This window comes from Syngnathus scovelli, chromosome 18 (assembly GCF_024217435.2).
Source record: "Syngnathus scovelli strain Florida chromosome 18, RoL_Ssco_1.2, whole genome shotgun sequence".
Classification (NCBI taxonomy): Eukaryota; Metazoa; Chordata; class Actinopteri; order Syngnathiformes; family Syngnathidae; genus Syngnathus; species Syngnathus scovelli.
The window spans coordinates 9,187,208-9,204,010 of NC_090864.1; the positions used below are offsets into that span (position 1 = coordinate 9,187,208).

General features: G+C 41.5%; 1 protein-coding gene across 14 annotated transcripts in view; it reads right to left on the minus strand.

The window, feature by feature from the left end:
- The window catches only part of svila (supervillin a), a 30,209-nt gene extending 14,723 nt beyond the window's left edge, over positions 1-15,486 (minus strand). For 4 of the 14 annotated variants that reach the window (XM_049748848.2, XM_049748847.2, XM_049748845.2 and 1 more), the window contains exons 1-8: positions 6,827-7,366; positions 4,201-4,264; positions 3,632-3,723; positions 3,493-3,556; positions 3,284-3,426; positions 2,512-3,220; positions 1,767-1,850; positions 166-975 (exon numbers count right to left, since the gene is read on the minus strand). In XM_049748848.2, the coding sequence (XP_049604805.1) occupies positions 166-975; positions 1,767-1,850; positions 2,512-3,220; positions 3,284-3,426; positions 3,493-3,556; positions 3,632-3,723; positions 4,201-4,264; positions 6,827-6,884 (2,024 nt within the window). In that variant the 5' untranslated portion in view covers positions 6,885-7,366. Of the gene's footprint in view, positions 1-165; positions 976-1,766; positions 1,851-2,511; positions 3,221-3,283; positions 3,427-3,492; positions 3,557-3,631; positions 3,724-4,200; positions 4,265-6,826; positions 7,370-11,556; positions 11,714-15,318 lie in introns of those variants that run through there. The other 10 variants (XM_049748850.2, XM_049748849.2, XM_049748841.2 and 7 more) reach the window with 10 other exon arrangements.
- Positions 15,487-16,803: the final 1,317 nt, after the last annotated feature.

Sequence of the window (16,803 nt, forward strand, 5' to 3'; positions counted from 1 at the left end):
TTTATTGGCCGCAATTGCAAGTTACGGTGCCAATAAAGAGGAAGCAGGCGTGGTGTTAGATGAGTAAGGCGTCAAGTCGGCAGCATGATAGATGTTGATTGTTAATCAAAGGGCAGCAGTTGATGTTAGCAAACAAGCGCAAGCTTCCAGAGCATCTCCACCTACGCTTCGTCTCTGCGTCTGCTCGGGGGAGTGGTGGAGCTTTCCATGTACGAGTTTCTGAGCTGGGCCACAGAGACACGGCTGTCCTGGTGAATCTCTGCGTTATTTTTCTTGACCTCCTGCGAATGGTGATGCAAGCTTCTATGACTTGGCTCTTGATCACCGAGATCTGCTGCAGGATGGATCGGCGCTGCTTTGGGTTGGATGTGAGATGCCGACAAGCCTTTCTGGACATAAATGAGATTTTCACGCTCCCTGGACCTGCTGCTGGTTTCTTGTTGATGGCTGGTCTGCTCTGTGTGTCTGGAGGGCTCAAGTGTTTCCCATCTGGTTCTGCCTCTGTGGCCTCTTCTTGCAGGTTCTTCAATCTCAGTGAACGCTTTGGAGGACCTCATCTCATCATCTCTTCTTCCTCTATGCGGGTCTTCGGTGCTCCTCTCCCTGCGGCGGACTTCTGAGGGTAGTACTGCTTTCCTACTACGCAACAGGCCCTCTGTCCGAACGCCGCCCGTCTCCTCACTTTCCTCATCTGGGAGCTGCTCCAGTTTGGATGGAGCGCCAGAGGTCATGGACAGATAACTGGGATAACCGGCAATATCTGGAGCCCCTGGTGGCCGGGATGGAGAAAGAAGCGCTTGCGGGTGATGGTGAGGGTGGGTGTGGTTCTGCTGGGGAATCATTGGGTCCGTGGTGTACCGCGCAGACGGCTGGTGCTGAAATTGTCTGCGATACGTCGGAGCTTCTGCGACACTTGCCGGCTCTGGGCTCCTCTGACGACAGTCCTCCTTCGCAAGCCTCTCCCTAACTCGAATTCTTCAAGGAGACAAAGAGCTGATTAATGTTGACATTTGTATCCAGGCCAAAGTAAATAGGTATTTAATGATCAAATTAGTCATTCAATTGGATTCTGCCTAACTGCTTTGTTTTTAGTGTCGAGTTTAACAACTGAAATGGGACGTTCAGTACTTGGGCTGGGACAAAAAGTTGGACAAAAGAAAAGGTTGATTGAATTTTTTTTTTTTGTCCTCAGGCTTCGCCGGCACCTCGATGCAATAAGATGAATTTGTATGTATGATAGTGCATAAATATACAGTAGTGTGTATTTCTTTTAAATAGAAAATACTCATCTTAACTGTGAATGTACATGACAAGAATTAATTAACACAAATCAATCAACACGGCATTATTCCTGCAAAATATGACTCTACAATATTGCAATTGGTTAATAGCTTCTATGTTATTGTGTAACATGGTACAGCCCTTCAATGTATTCCAGTGAGGGGGTTCAACCGTTCACACCAGAATGAGGTTGAGAATGAAGTTACGATCTTAGCAAAGGGAATTGAAACTCGGGACGGTGAAGATGATGACGATGGGACCGGCTGGCTGTCAAAGCTCAAAAGCAGAGATTCTTAGTTGCCATGTAATCAGTTGGAGATCTTAAACTATATAACTGTAATTTTTATATAGGAAAAGGTTTTAAGGAGTAAAGCTACAACCTGTACTGACAGTTTAAGAATCACTGCTCTTAAGTCTTGATGGGGACAGGAACACAAGGGGGATTTGGGGGTAGACACAACCAGCTTTTGGGGGAGGGGGGGTACCTCGAGGGCCAGTTGATTAAGGTGTGGGTGTCGCCATCAGCGTCAGTCTTGAGGAACCAATCAGGGCACACTTTTGCCCTTGTACTGTACATCATTGAAGGGTATATGTATAATAAGACATTTAAATAAATAAATAGATAAATAAAATAAATAAATAGATAAATAAAATAAATAAATTAAATAAATAAATAAATAAATGTAAATAAATAAATAAATAAGGCTCTGATATTTTGATGCATGCCCACACTCATAACTGTGTGTAATACATCTGCCCTGTAATCCAGATGGCCAGTCCAGCCCTGCATGGAACTGATTAGGTGAAGATGACCAAGAGTTGTATAGTAAACCAGTGATATCATCATGCCCTGGTGTAGGACAGATGTTGCCAATGAGTCACACCAATTTGCACACCAACTTCACTTTCCAGCACTTAAGAAGAATAACAACATGGCAAGCCCAAACAGGGTATCTAAATGAGGTAAGCGGGCATTCAAGAAGAGGAGTGCGAATAAAGATATCATGACCCCCCACTAACATCTCCCGTTGCTAGCACTATTACAACAGCGTGGCCTGGAGTTGAACTAGAAGTTTCTCAATGCGTCATATTTTGTCACGGTGTAAACGAGAAGAAGGGTCGGATCAAATCAGATCATGGAAATACGCCAAAGGAAACAGATCATTTTAAGTTCACAGTAACAAGACAATAACTTGTAAAGGGAAAAGAACGAGCATCAAGAGTACTCACCCATGTCTGGTGAGTATGTTATGGGCCTGCTGCTCGATAAAGAGATCGCCAGGTGACACGCCGTGTTTGGGTGAAGGGACAGAAGGTCGTCTGCTCATCTTGGGCGAGCTTGGCGGCGCGCCTGTGCCGGTGTAGTCCCGAGCAGGCACGCTGGCGCTGGAGGACAATGATGTAACATCCATGTAAGTGGACGGCTCAGGAGCAGCTGCTCTGCGTTGATTCTCCAGGTTCATGAGTCGCTCCCTCTCTGAGAAGGAATCCACTCTGCTTCGACTCATTTCATAGCCCGCCTCGGGATGGCTCTGTTGGGGTGCGCTTTGCCCTCGCCTCGGACTACTGGTGGAAGTCATAGCAAGGTTTCTTTCTTCATCCGGGACAAACTCCGCTTTGTTACGCCTCTCAGGGCCATCGGGCTCTTTAAGAGGACGAGTGTACCGGGATGGATGGTCCATATCTGGCTCCAGGTCCAAAGAGATACCATAGCGCTCAGCCAGCTGCCGACGGCGCTCCGCCTTGTAGCGGGCAATGCGTTCAGCTTTGGACTCGAGCTCTGGACCACCTTTGCTGGATGATGGTGATGAATTGTGATCAGCGTGATTGGAGGCTTTCGGATCAGATCGATGTTGACTTCTGGACTGCCGCTCAGGAACTACCGGCTGCATACTATCTGGATTTTCTAACTCTTCCATTCCATATCTTTGCACTGTAACTACAAGAGGCGCATGTTACTCTTTTCGATATACCCAAATATTGAGTCATTGTAGGATCTCACCACCACATGGCTCGCATGAATCAGAAGCTCTCGTGTATCGCGGTGTATCTTCTTCCAGAAGACGATTGGCCACCAAATTGGGCAGGACAGATGGATGCGGCTCCCCCTCGATGCCTTCCAATCGCCGGGCGATGCGCTCCTTCCTAAGCACGTGGACACGTGACATTTTAATCATGACTAGACTCAATAGGTGGCCATCATCTCCCCACCTGTTCATTTCCGAGTCACTCGTGCTTGTGGTGATGCCTTCAAATCGTTTCCTCAACTCAGAGACTTAAAAAGGGATCGTGATTAAAATGTTGACCATCATTTGCAAAAAATAAAGTAAAAATATAAACAATGACATACCTTTGTTGAGATTAGTCAAGAGACTAACATCTATATCTTTGGTAACTTTAATTGGGTCACCTTTTTCGTCCAAAGAGAATTCTTTTTGGAAGCTGAGGGTTAAAACAAAAGTCATATTACTGCCTTAAGAAACAGGAATGCCATTCAGCAAGGATTTTGAATTACGATACAGTTCAGCCCGACTCACACAGATACACAATGAATCTCTCTTCAGTTATTCGGGATTTAATCTAAAACCACAAAAGATCGGATCCAGATGTGAAAAATTAAAACAACACTACACTGTGTGTTTTTGTCCCTTCCAGAAACCACAACGTTGTTGAACCTCATTTACAAAAGTCAAGTTGACGATGCTGGTTTCTTTCCCACACTTGTGTTCCTGCTGCAAAGGTAACGTAACAGGCTGGGTGGAGTATTTGACAGCCTGCCAAAATGCGGAGCAGTGCTGCAGTAGGAGCTAGCTCACTACAAGGTGACATGATGCATTTATTTAACTAGACATGGACACTGGTTGTATTTTTACCATCATTTTTATTCATAGAGTCAAAAATATTCTTATACCATCTTACCTAAGAGCTCTCCTCTGAAGCAATCTGCTTTTGCCAATTGCGATAGAGCTGTCACTCGGGAGTCCTGAGAAAAGATAGAAACACTTCATGATCCCATTTACAACATCTTCAGTATTAGTCTTTAAAACCCATTTGCTGGCTCTCACCAGTGTCGTATTGTGCTGCGAGATACAGAAGTCGTTATGGAATGACGTCATTGCGTTTGTATCTTAAGGATTTGTGTGTGTGGGTCTTTTTTAGAAACAGCCGGTGTGTCACAGAGATTGTTAAATCTGATCACACATCAAGGTTGCTGTGCAAGTGCAGGTTGGGACAATGCCAGAGAGAGTCCAGCATGTATCTGAGCGGCTTGAAAAATGAAAGACAGTCCAAGGAGAAACGACTCGTACTTCCTAAAACCACAAACACACTGTCCACTCCACAAAGTCTATTTTGTTCGGAATCGGTTTGTTGCAATTCTTGGACCCGAGTGGTTCGATCCAGGAAGCTTCATGACAAACATGTGGTCTCACTCCATCCCCCTCAAAGTTCACTTCAGGGCTGAATCACACCACCGGCTTCACTTTGCTCCACCCGAAATCTTCCCCTTGAGACAGCTCACCCCGAACACCCACACACATTTACCACCTTAATCTCTTATCAGATGGTTCTATTAGCGTTGATGCTTTAAATCAGTCCCACTTGAATACATGGGAAGAAAGAAGGATTATTTACAGAGGGCAGTGTGCCTGCTTGTGTTTGGGGAGGGGTCTGGTATTGTTTCAGCTGGTCTGTGCAAGACCTGAAGATGTCCGTCTTCAGTTGACGGCGAACTAATGGTGTGATTGAAAAACTCGTGCGGCTATGAAAACCGACTCAAACAAGAAAACAGTGTTACATCAGATCCTGATGAATGGCTGTCTCTGTAAAATATCAATGACTATAAAGCTGTCATTAATGATACTTTGTTAAATAGTCAAGTCATCAAAGTGTTTATTTTCTGGCTTGACTCACACACAAAGTAGAGAAAGATGTTGTTTTCACTGGAATATACTGGCAGCAATGGTGAAAGATTTTTGGAAACAGCAACAGTGTGTACAAAGTGCTCAATTCCGGAAAAAAAGAAATATCACATCACTGAAGACATCCAACTCTGAAAAGTCAAACTGACATGACCATTTCTAATACAACAAATCTCAAGAAAGTAAATACAGACACTGAAGTCATTTTTATTTTGCTGTAAACAAAATATTATCTCCTTCTGGGGCTGCTTTTGCGTACAAATACTTGAAAGCTAAAATGTATCAGCTTTACACCTCATGGAGCTTGTTTGTACAGAAACACTATGCCCGAAAGAGACGACAAAAAAAACCTCCTGGAATGCCTCTTAACGATCCCCTAGCTGTCAAAGAATGATGTCATGAATCATTGAGCCGTTACTCGGAATCTTAAGCACGGGTTTTGAGTAATAACATCACAATACAAATCTATTAAAAGATCAGCTGTCTAGAAGGAAACCAAATATCAAGTGAAGTAAAAAGAGGGGCAGAGCATATGTTCAAGGTGAGATATAGGATTAACTTTGATGCTCGGGATTACGGCGTTCAAAAGAAAACTGACGGCATTACATCACACTATGTGTGTGCGTGTGCACGTAGACGTCTACTTCCCCGAGCAATTACACATATACTCAGTCAGCCTTCATCATTCATTGAGGGGGGGGGGGACAACCTTAAATTGTGACTAAAGCAGCTTAGAAGGCAAAGCGTTACAAAACAGATGGGGGCATCAAAACCCCAGGCGAGGCCAAGGCTGCAAACGTAAGATTTAAGAAAAAGTCTTCACAATAAGCCAATTAGGCTTTCAATGCCAATAAGAACTACAATGCCACTAACTGTGAAAGACGGAATAATCCTAATTTAAAACCAGACACCATAGAGCACTTTAAGTATTGTTCTTTTAGATCATGAGTACAGTGAAAAATTCAGTTCTGGGCAAGAAAACAGGCAGCCAAGAACATCAATGTTCAATCAAGCGATCATGGGGGATAAAAGCCTCAAACTGTGAGCAGCTTCTTGTGGATTGCAAGCTATTCCCACCTGGGGGAAACAGGTCTCAACACTCAGTCTTCACTCGGGAAAGATCACAAAGACGTGAGGTCATGAGAAGCAGCCACAGATCTGCGGTCAGTCAACAGTGCAAAATTATTTGCACATACTCAGACTCCATCACATACTGTCAATCTATATTATCTATTAAAAGTTTTCTAATAATATATCATAAAAGAAATTAAAAATTAAATAAAATATTTGAGATGTATTCATATAAAAAAAATAATCATTACATAAGCGTAAAGAGCATCACTAAGATGAATATGTTTTTTGTTTCTCATGGTTTGAGACCAGGTGCTTTCCTAAAAAAAAAAAAAAAAAAATGGCAGGGTTAAGAGTGCTTTATCTTTGCTCGGCTGTCCTTGGAGGCTACAGCTGCAGTGCAATGACAGCTGGTGGGAAAGAAGGACACTGAGCAGAGAAGAAGCAAGTCTGCTGTGCATCACCTGACAACTTCTATGATTTTTATCAACCTGAGTAATCTGTCATCAACTCCAAAAACATCAGCCCAGAGCAGAAGCGACCAATTCTCTTACCTTCACTGCAAAACTTGACATGGCTTAGATAATTGGAAATCCACGGGTTCCGGTACATTTTGGCAAACAAAAAGTTCTAGGAGATGGTGAATCCAAAAAAAGAAAACGCTGCAGCCGCAGAAGCGGTGATGCAGCACAAAGCAGTTTTGACAAAGCTTCGGGACAGAGTGAAGCGAGAGCCAATGAGAGGGAGAGCGAGGGAGAGAGAGACGATGAAGTCAGGTAGCATTCAAGTCAGGGAGGAGAGAGCGTAAAGAGCCTAGCTGCAGGAAAGGAAAGGAGGTCCTGGTTCGTTTTCTCCCAACCCACTCACTTTGCCCACCACAACAACAACATGCAAAGCTGATGCACATGCTAAGCTCATTAACCAAGGCCCGATGACACAGGCAAATGACAGCCGAGCGGTTTGAGGAAGCACACAGAGGAGCAAAAAAAAAAAAGATGAGTGAGTGAGCGAGAGGCAAGAAAAAGATGGGAGTGTCCGAGGAGAGCGCTGCTTTCCAAATCCTTGGCTTCTAAACACCAGTGGGGTGCCAAAGAAACCCGTGCTGAACATGAGGGGAAGGGGAGAGTGGCGAGATGGGAGTGAACCAAAGTGAGAGGGACAAGGAGAGAGCAGAAAAAAACCCTCTCAGCTTGATGAGAAATTCCACTCCTCGTCCGGCGAGGATTAAATAAAAAGGGACGGAGACAGGAAGGCAGATAAGATTAGACGCATTGGAATAAGAAAATACGAAAATGTAGAAGAGTAACTGGATCTAACTCAGTAGCACAAACCTAACAGGCAGTGGCGGCGCTAGACGGGGGGGGCAAGGGGGCACGGCCTCCTACCCTGAAATATGCACAGTGACCAATTCATATTTTTACAAATGTGCCTCTGCTCCTCAAAGAACACATTAACCACTAATTCAGATGATCTGTGAATACCAAAAGCAGGACACAAAAACTTGCAGACTCACAACTGTCGTATACGTCAGGGTGTCAATGATGAGCTTATCGCTGCACTGAGAAGGCCTCACAAGGAGCCTGGCATGAAGCCCAACGTGGTTATTCTGATGCTGACGGCAAAAACGGTGCCGTGTATCTTATCTATCTCCGGCATACACGGTAAACCTGTCAACGTGAGCTAGGTCATTCATGACATATTCATCTCCCTGGGCTACGAATATAAAAGTCGGCCATTTTAAGAGACGATTTGCAATAATGGTAACAAAATAATAGATAGAAAACCTTACATGGTAGCCTAGTCAGGATCTTTACATCGGCCGAGATGAGGTCATGCAAGTCCAAACCGAAGACAAATCCTACATTCTGTAATGCTATCATCACATTTCCAACCACGTAACACCTGCGTACAGGTATGTCCGTCTGACTTGTTGGTAATGTTTGTGTGTTTTGACTCATCCGTCAAAGATGAGATCAGCCCCGCAAAAAATGGGTACTACCCTGTTATTAGAAACGATGACTGCTGGCAATGGGCAAGACCTTACAGGTTACGGCTTCAACGCTTCTCTGGGTCTGAAACCTTGGTGGAGAATTTTAAGGTCAGTTTCATGTAGAGAAATATCTGTGAATGTTTCAAACCTGAAATTACAGTTGGATCAAAGAGAGCAGAATGGGTCAAAGGTCAGTGACAAACAAATCCACGCAAAGTGGTAAAGTGGATTGATTCCAGGATACAGTAACTATTAAGGAATTGTTTTCCTTTAAAATGAAAAAAAGCTCAAAGAGAGCACGAAAAGGTCGCTGGTCTTGAATTAAAGCAGAATGTCCACAATAATTTCCTCTGATGTTCACATCATTTTGTGGTTAACATTTTTATGCCAAGAGATACATTTATTACTTTGTTCTTCCGTCTCTCTCTGCTATAACATTTACTAAATCTGAAATTAAAAGGGTTCATTGAAAACCAAGATTGTAGGAAATATGCTCATGTTTTCTTATGTGGCATTCAATTGTATATCATACAAGACCAAACCTGCCAAAGACAATATCGGCTTCGAGTACAAATTTCAAAATGTCCCCAAATGCAAACTTGAACTCCATAAACCAACTCTGTGCAGTGAAATATAATATATATAATTTACTCTAAAGCCAAAATAAATTTCCTAACAAGAGCTCAAAAGAGTTCTATTAGGTGAAGTGGTAATTTGTTGATAATTCATACGCACAAAGTTGCTCGACCATATCAAATCGTATCAGCGAATCACAATAGTGAAATTAAACAGCTCAGAGAAGCAGACAAGCATAACAAAGTTGTTCCTCTCCACTAATCACCTCCCCAGATGTTCAGTCAACTAAACGGGATGATTTCAGCCTGGACAAGCTCACATGTGCAGTCAGTCATTATTAGATAAACACTTCCAGACAATTATTTTTGCCCTCAAGACAACCTCTGGTACACAATAGCGTTGCAGCAGGTCTGTTAGCAGTCACAAATAATGGCTGCATCACCTTCCTGCTCCAAAAAGTCAGGAAAACACAGGAAAAGAAGGAAGGAAGTATTTATTTATTTATTTAAAATATTAATTTACCGTATGAGAGACCTCCGACTTCAATCCTTATAACCGGCTTCCTATCACAACCGCCACAAACACAAAACTTTCCATTCCCACTAAAAATAGCCACACAAGGACAATTCTGACCTCATGTGACGATTTTACTTTCTATTAACAGACGGCAGCACGCACACTTTGGCATGGCTTTCTTAAAATAAACCAGATAAGCGTTCTCAACGTTGCTTTTGCGTTGACAAGTGAAGTGCTCCAGAAATCTAGCGATGCTTCTCATTTAAAAGCAAAGCAAAAAAAACAAAAAAACTGTGATTTCACTTGAATGAAATCTGTCACTCTAATCTCTGCATGTTGAATACCTGTTACAAATTGCAATCATGATTCTTTGTAGACAAACAGGCGCCCTAGAATGAACGCACATTTGTGTGCTTCATTCTGACACTTAGTCCACATCTGGTCTTGGGTGCTCCGAAATGCAGAATACGCGGTTGATTGCATTTGCCGGCGATTTGTTTCCATCGCTTAAGTGCCATGGACAGCTTCCCAATTGGAACCGCTAACCTGAAGGAGAAAAACATTACAAAGAATAGAGAAACATTGGTGGGAAGGATTTTCTCTAATTCCTTGGACTCTTAAACAAGAGTCTAGAAAATTATTGGCTGTATACTATATTGTACAGGGCCATATCCACTGGCGGCGCTAGTGGGGGGTCAGAGGGCACTGCCATCCCCATTTGTTTTTATATTTTGGGGGTGTTTTATAAAAATGGCCGCCAATGGCCATACCTGCAGCTAAGGAAGCCTCTAACAGAGTTCGAATCACAGGTCAGTGTTAGGGACAAACTGTTCACTCAAAGTCTCAAAAGACTATTAGTAGCTCATCATAATTCACCGCTAATTTGATAAACGAGGGCTGGTGGGTTTTAAATAAATGAGAAGAGGTTGCGGCAAGGTAAATATGCACTTAAGACCACCACGTGAGGTGACCAGGATTAGGCTTTCTGACAAGACTTAAAATGTGACACTGATTTGCAGCTAAGACAAAGAGGAGCACCTGGTTACTGTGGATAAGTCAATTGTTTCGAAAACTAATTTGACTAATACTATTGCCATTGACGGCTATAGACATCCAAAATTCATTTTAACTGGCTTGGCAATTAATACACAATCTTTGTGAAGCTCAGGTTTCCCTAAATAACACCCAAAGACAAAACACTGACATTTGACCCCATAAGGAGATAAAATGTGGTAGACCAGTTAAACCACAGTGACACTACAATCGTTCACTGAGAAAAGGAACGTGTAACGAAGACTATCACAACACCACGCTGCACACCGTCTTCCTGACAACACTCCACCCCCCAACGTTCAAAATCAGACCATCAAACGAAACCAGGGCTTGTGTATATATTTGGGGCAAGATTTAAAAATAAACCAGCCACCCAGATCTCCACAATTAAAATCATGCATATGTCCTACTTAATTTGACATTCAGGAATAAAAGTAATTTAATATTCGTTTTTGCACATGAAAGAAAAAAAGATTTTTTGCTCAACACGCATGCGAGGACAAGCGCCAAGTGGTTGCTTTTGAATTTGAATGGAAAAACTTGGGGGAATGTTTGGTGTGTGTGTTGCCGTGCTAGGCAGCACTCTATTTCTGTCGGTGTTCTGACAGGAGAAGAGCAGGTGCAGCACAATGAACAACTGCAGACCATCTTTTAGTCGTCAAAGCGGCAGAGTGAGTCACATTTCGAGAGCCAACGTCTGACGCTAACGGCTTATTTTGATCAATTTTGTCAACTGATATTCAAAGCAGCTTGGAACATTTGTCACGTGGATCCATAAATACTTTCCAATACACATGAAATTACTTCACTTTAACCAAAATGTATAAATGATCAAAATATTTTTATGGAATTCAGAACAAGACTTCTTTTTCCCAACAAAATTAATTAAATATTCAACCAGCTCAAGTATTGATATAAAGTTGACTTACTGTACTTTACTAATAATGAAAAATAAAAAAATGTGTATTTTCACAACAAATGTATCAAAACATTCTTAGTCCAGGATCCTTTTAGGAAACCTAACTAAATTTGTTATATATAAAAAATAAAAAAATAAACAATAGCAAACACTTCAAGTCAGCCAAAAGATTTTCATGACTTTGTCCTTCAGGGTTTAACATTTGCCCAAACAAAATAAAATCCACATACCTTCTTGATCCTCCTAGCCAGCCATTAAATTTGAAGTTGAAAATGTTCAATCAGGTTTAGATGTTTCTCCCTGTTTTTTGTTGATCTGGAGAAGATTGGAGCTCTGGTGACTTATGGAACAAGACTACTGGGACGTAATAGATGGACTGAAGGGTCAACATGCCGTGGCAACAACCCCCCCACTCACTTTCCATCTACGACCCTCCTTTAGGGGGTCCATGTGTCGTGGATACATCTGCAGCATGCGTGAACCCAACGGGAGGGGTGATAAATTTAGAACGGTGCTTTCCCACTTCATCAACACCGAGTCAGATCAATCAGATGAAGAGTGTGACAAGTGGCAGTCATATTTACAAAGTGGAACACAAGAAAAATGACAAGATGCCTTATGTAAGATAAGAGAACTTGTGTTAAACTATAGTTTAATATTGATAAGCATGATTAATAGTTGGTGTACTATGCAACATGATGAGAAGTTCAAAAGTGTGCTCAGTGTCATGAAATGAATAAACATTCAGCAAACAGCACCCTCTAGTGTTTATAGACGGTATATCCACTACAATTTCTGGTACTGTTGCTTTTTTTCAGATTGTTCTGTAATTTAATCACAGAACTTATTATTAAAAAAAATACAATTATATAGGAGCTCCATTTTCCCTTAAATACGGTATATAAACAGAAGCTGAAACAATGTTAACTTAAGGCAAACTCAAAAGTGTTTGCCCTGCAGAAAAAGCCTCACTCAGCAATCTATGGTCCGGTATAACCTGCTTGAGCTTAGAGGTTTGAACACAAAGCTAAGTCCAGAAACCATCTAGCAGCAGAATCAAGCATTAAGCATGGAGTAAAAAAAATATATGTAATGTATAAGTGGGAAAAGTAACTCCACCATGATTAAATAAACATAACTGTTTTCCTTTTTTTTCAATGCATGTCCATTGGCAGAATAAAATTTACATGAGCTTACAGCATCTCCAAAAAATGAATACAGCAGCTTCCAAAAAGTCCCAACTTCACCTCATCTTTACTGCTCTGTCTCAATTAGCGCAACACAGCTAATTCATCCAAGCTGTGCACTCCCCATAAGGCATGGTGAGCAGCCAGATGTGCCGGTGTTTTTCATCAAGATTTGTTTCTCTTGCAAAACACTCCATTTTACGCCCTTTTGCAAACTTGACAGAACACAAATCAGAAATCATTTTTAATTTAGTAGCCACAAATTGAGAGTGGAAAAGCCAAGTAGTGCTTGCAATAAAGTAGTTGTTCGGGGTATGTTGACATAACAACAAACTTTGTCGTGAGCATGCCAGGCTAGGAGTTGGTGAATTATAAAACCACGCAAAGAACCATCATGAACATGATTCACCCTCTTTTGTGATCACTAACTGGCAAAATATGTTTGGTGGGGAATAACCAGCTGAGGTCACGCACTTGGATGATTTTGACATCAGATGAAACGGTATCATGCCAGATCTACCAGAAGGCGTCAATCCCGAAATAGAATCAGTTTGTCAATCAGGCAACATGACCACGTTTAGTCTGAAGGACAAGCAAAACAACATATAGAAGCTTTTTGTATCCACGCTGACTCAAGCCTTGCCTTTCAGCATGAGTCATGTTCCCGAGAGTAAAAAGAGTCAACATCCCTATGATGGTAATCATTACACTCCAAAAAAATGCCAGGATAATATTTGAAATGCAGGCATGCTGTGTGCGAATGTTGTGATCTATTTTGAAAGTGTGTCACTGTGCGGCTTTTTTTTGTGGTGCATGAAGATTAGCAAAGAAGGTTTATCTGCACTACTCACTGACTGCAATTAACCACACGTATACATGCGTGCATGCATGCACTTGGCAACATTGCCTATTGTGTCATCGCAGCAGCTGTTTCGGTCTCAAATTTCCAACATCTACGCAAAGTTGCCCCATTAGACCCGACTGGATTGTTCGACGACGGCCAATCAGTGTGAGCCTCAGGTATCTATGCAGACAAGAATGTCAGCTCTTCATAGGGGAGGGGGTGTTTGTGTACTGACCTCTCCCGGCCTCACGGCAAGAAACTAGAAGTGGAAGGGGCCAGCGGGAGTAAACTGTTGGGCAGCTGGATCGAGTTGCTACAGGAGACCAACAATTATAGAGGTCTCGTAATCTGGGAAATTATTCCAGTTCGATATATATTTACAGAAGTTTAGGGTAAAATCATAAAAGGATATTTTTATGTTTTGTTTTGGGTTTGTTGTGGTGTTAATATTGCAGCCGGTCTGTGATCCATTAAACAGTGAGTTGCTGATTCAGCGGATTTTTCAGCAGGCCATTTAAGGCTTTGTTTCTTCATCCTGCTTTAAATGTGTGTCAAATTAGATTTAAGTCATGACTTCAAGAAGTGAAGTCACCAAAAAGTTGCTCAGGAGCGAACATTATAAGCAAATTATCGTAAACTTTAGATGAATTACAACTCATAATAAAGACATTTGCTAGTCATCCAAAAAACAAATGCCAGAACATCTAACCCAAAAAAAAAACAGTAGACATCTGAACAATGGAAAAATAGTGAGAACAAAAGGGGTGCGGTTTTTGAGAATGATTTAGTTTGCATGTTTTTATTTCAAAGTCATGGCAACGCAGCACTCCCAAACCATACTTTCAACATGATGTGATGGTTAGTCAACAACATGAAAAAAAAAAGACTCAATTCATGTAAATTACAGGTGGGGCCTCCTCTCACCATTGTGGTCTCCCAAAAGAAGAGCATCTGCTTCCAATAGCCCATCTCGCCTTCAACCTCCTCCTCCTTTGAGGGGCACACATGAAGCCAAAGCTTCGGTTTTATGGATCGGGCCCCCAAAACAATGACGCAACATGCTACAAGACTTATGTAACAAAAGCATTCTGGCAGTTTTTCTCTCTGAATTAAAAGGGGGGAAAACTAAATCACCCGGGGACACACTTAAGCCATTTCCACATGAATATTAGGAACCTTAGGCTATGCCATAACATATATGCCGATATACAGTTGCAAGAAAAAAAATGAATCCTCTGGAATTCTGCATACTCATAAAATCAGCATTATATTGCAACACATTGTAGAAAAAGTGACAATGGTTGTCAAGCTTCCCATTATTATGCAGCATCATGACAGCTTGCAAAAGTAACCTGAGATAGTTAATCGGCCATGCGCCCATAATAATATGACCCACACGCAGCAAGTAATTCATTAAGATCTCTATTTACAATTTCTGCAGGTCACATACATCCTGAATAAACAAAATGACTATATTTTGTTTGCTGAGTCCAATACAAGCTCGATTGAATGAGACAATTAAGCGCTCTAGGAGAATGAGTAAAATTGCACCATAGCCATCCTATAATAATTAATTGTGCTGGTGAGCATGGAGATTGCATTGCATTGACCTTTAGATGGATATTAATTGAATGCATGCTCAGACGACTTTGTATAGACCCCACCTTTAAAGATTGGACATCTACTTTTATGTAAATTTAAAATTTTACACCTGTCCGAGAAGCGTCTCGACTGCGGACGTCAGACAAAATGTTTAATCCCTCGTAATGAACTGCAGGCAATTACTTTTTTTTTTTTTAACCAGACTGAAAAGCGGAATTCTTACAAATGCTTCTGCACGAGTCGTGTTTCTATTTGCAGGGAAAGTGATGCGATTAGTCCAAACTTTTCTCCGCCGCTCCGGTGATTCAACGACCTGCAGCGAAATGTTTTTAAAGCAAACAAGGAAAAGCCCAACTTACCCGTGGTTGTCTATGTTGAAGCACGTCAATGTGACACCAGTGGAGCCAAGGGACGGCTAAAAACAAACTTTTGGAACATCCCGTTTGCACATGCATGTACAAAAACGAACATACGACCGCTGTCATTCACAGCAAACCATTGCCTGTCATGAACTTAATCACGCCCGTCAAGCTACAAATGATGTCAACATCTGCTTCTTGTTATTTACTTCAAAATAAAAGCAAATGTGCGTGCATTATTTTTGCTTTACAAGGACTCTTACAACCCCTCCAAGGAGCATGCATCCACTTTTGATCATTTATTCTTATTCATCCCAATCTTGTAACGATAACTATAATGATATGAACTTCTGCCCAAAGACTATGAGATTGAATTCTGCAGCTTTTTGTGAGGTTATAATATTGAAGTCAAGCTCACAACATCCGGTTAAAGTATGTTCATTTGGGTTTACGCACTTCCTCTACATTCTTGTGGCCAAACAAGCCAGAGTTTTTCTTTTTGTGGAGAAAAAAAATTCCCTAATTGTCATAGAGATGGGAAATTCTCAGTGATAAAAGCAGTGGATGATTTTGTGTTTCCATAAAGTTTGGACCCAGTAATCAAAAGAATAAGTTGCAGCAAATCAGAATGCATTATATATGGATGCACAGATGCAAAGTAATGTTAAGTGTTTTCCTGTGCTGACTCAACGCATATGCCACAATGCAAATGTGCAGTCAATTTCCTGTTTGCTCTAATGGCAGAGTAAACAGTCAGCATATCCTGTCCATTATAAAGTACTATAACCCTGGATAAACATTAAAATATGATCAGTGTTTGGGATTTAATCAATTATTTTGTAAAGGGAAAAGTGGCATTTGAAAGGCTACTCACGTCGTATATGGCAAGCACTTTTGAAAATGTGTGAAGCAGATTAACTTTTGTCACCTTGGCTCTTTGTTCGTTCACTTTGGCTCATTTGAATCATCTCCATGGTAGAGTTTTCTTCAAACGGTGTTGCCGAGGGAAACAGATGACTGGAGAGCAAATAATCTCCAAGAGTGGCTGTAAGAATTTCAGTAATATGGAAGTTAGCAGCAAAACACAAAAGAGGAGTTCATTTGGAGCAGATGTTGTAATGAATCCCATACATTTGATTTTGTCCCTCATTGGATATATGACCACTTCCTAAATCAAGCAATGGCGTAAATAATCCTATGAGTGTAATCTCTCTCATGTGCTAAACATATAAAATGATAAAGCATGCTTTGTTGCTTCTCAAATTTAATCAAACGCATTCAGCAATGGTGAATTTTGCATTCCACAAATAACAGAGAAGTTGACAATTAGATACAGATACAGCTCAAGGAACATCTGCTGTCGGCAACACATTCTCCTTGTCAAAGTAAAAAAAAAATATGCCATGAGGCTGATGTAACGTCTAGAGCAGGGTAATGTGCCAAATGTGATGTGCCCAATTAAACCCTCATGTCTGTGTGCTTCTT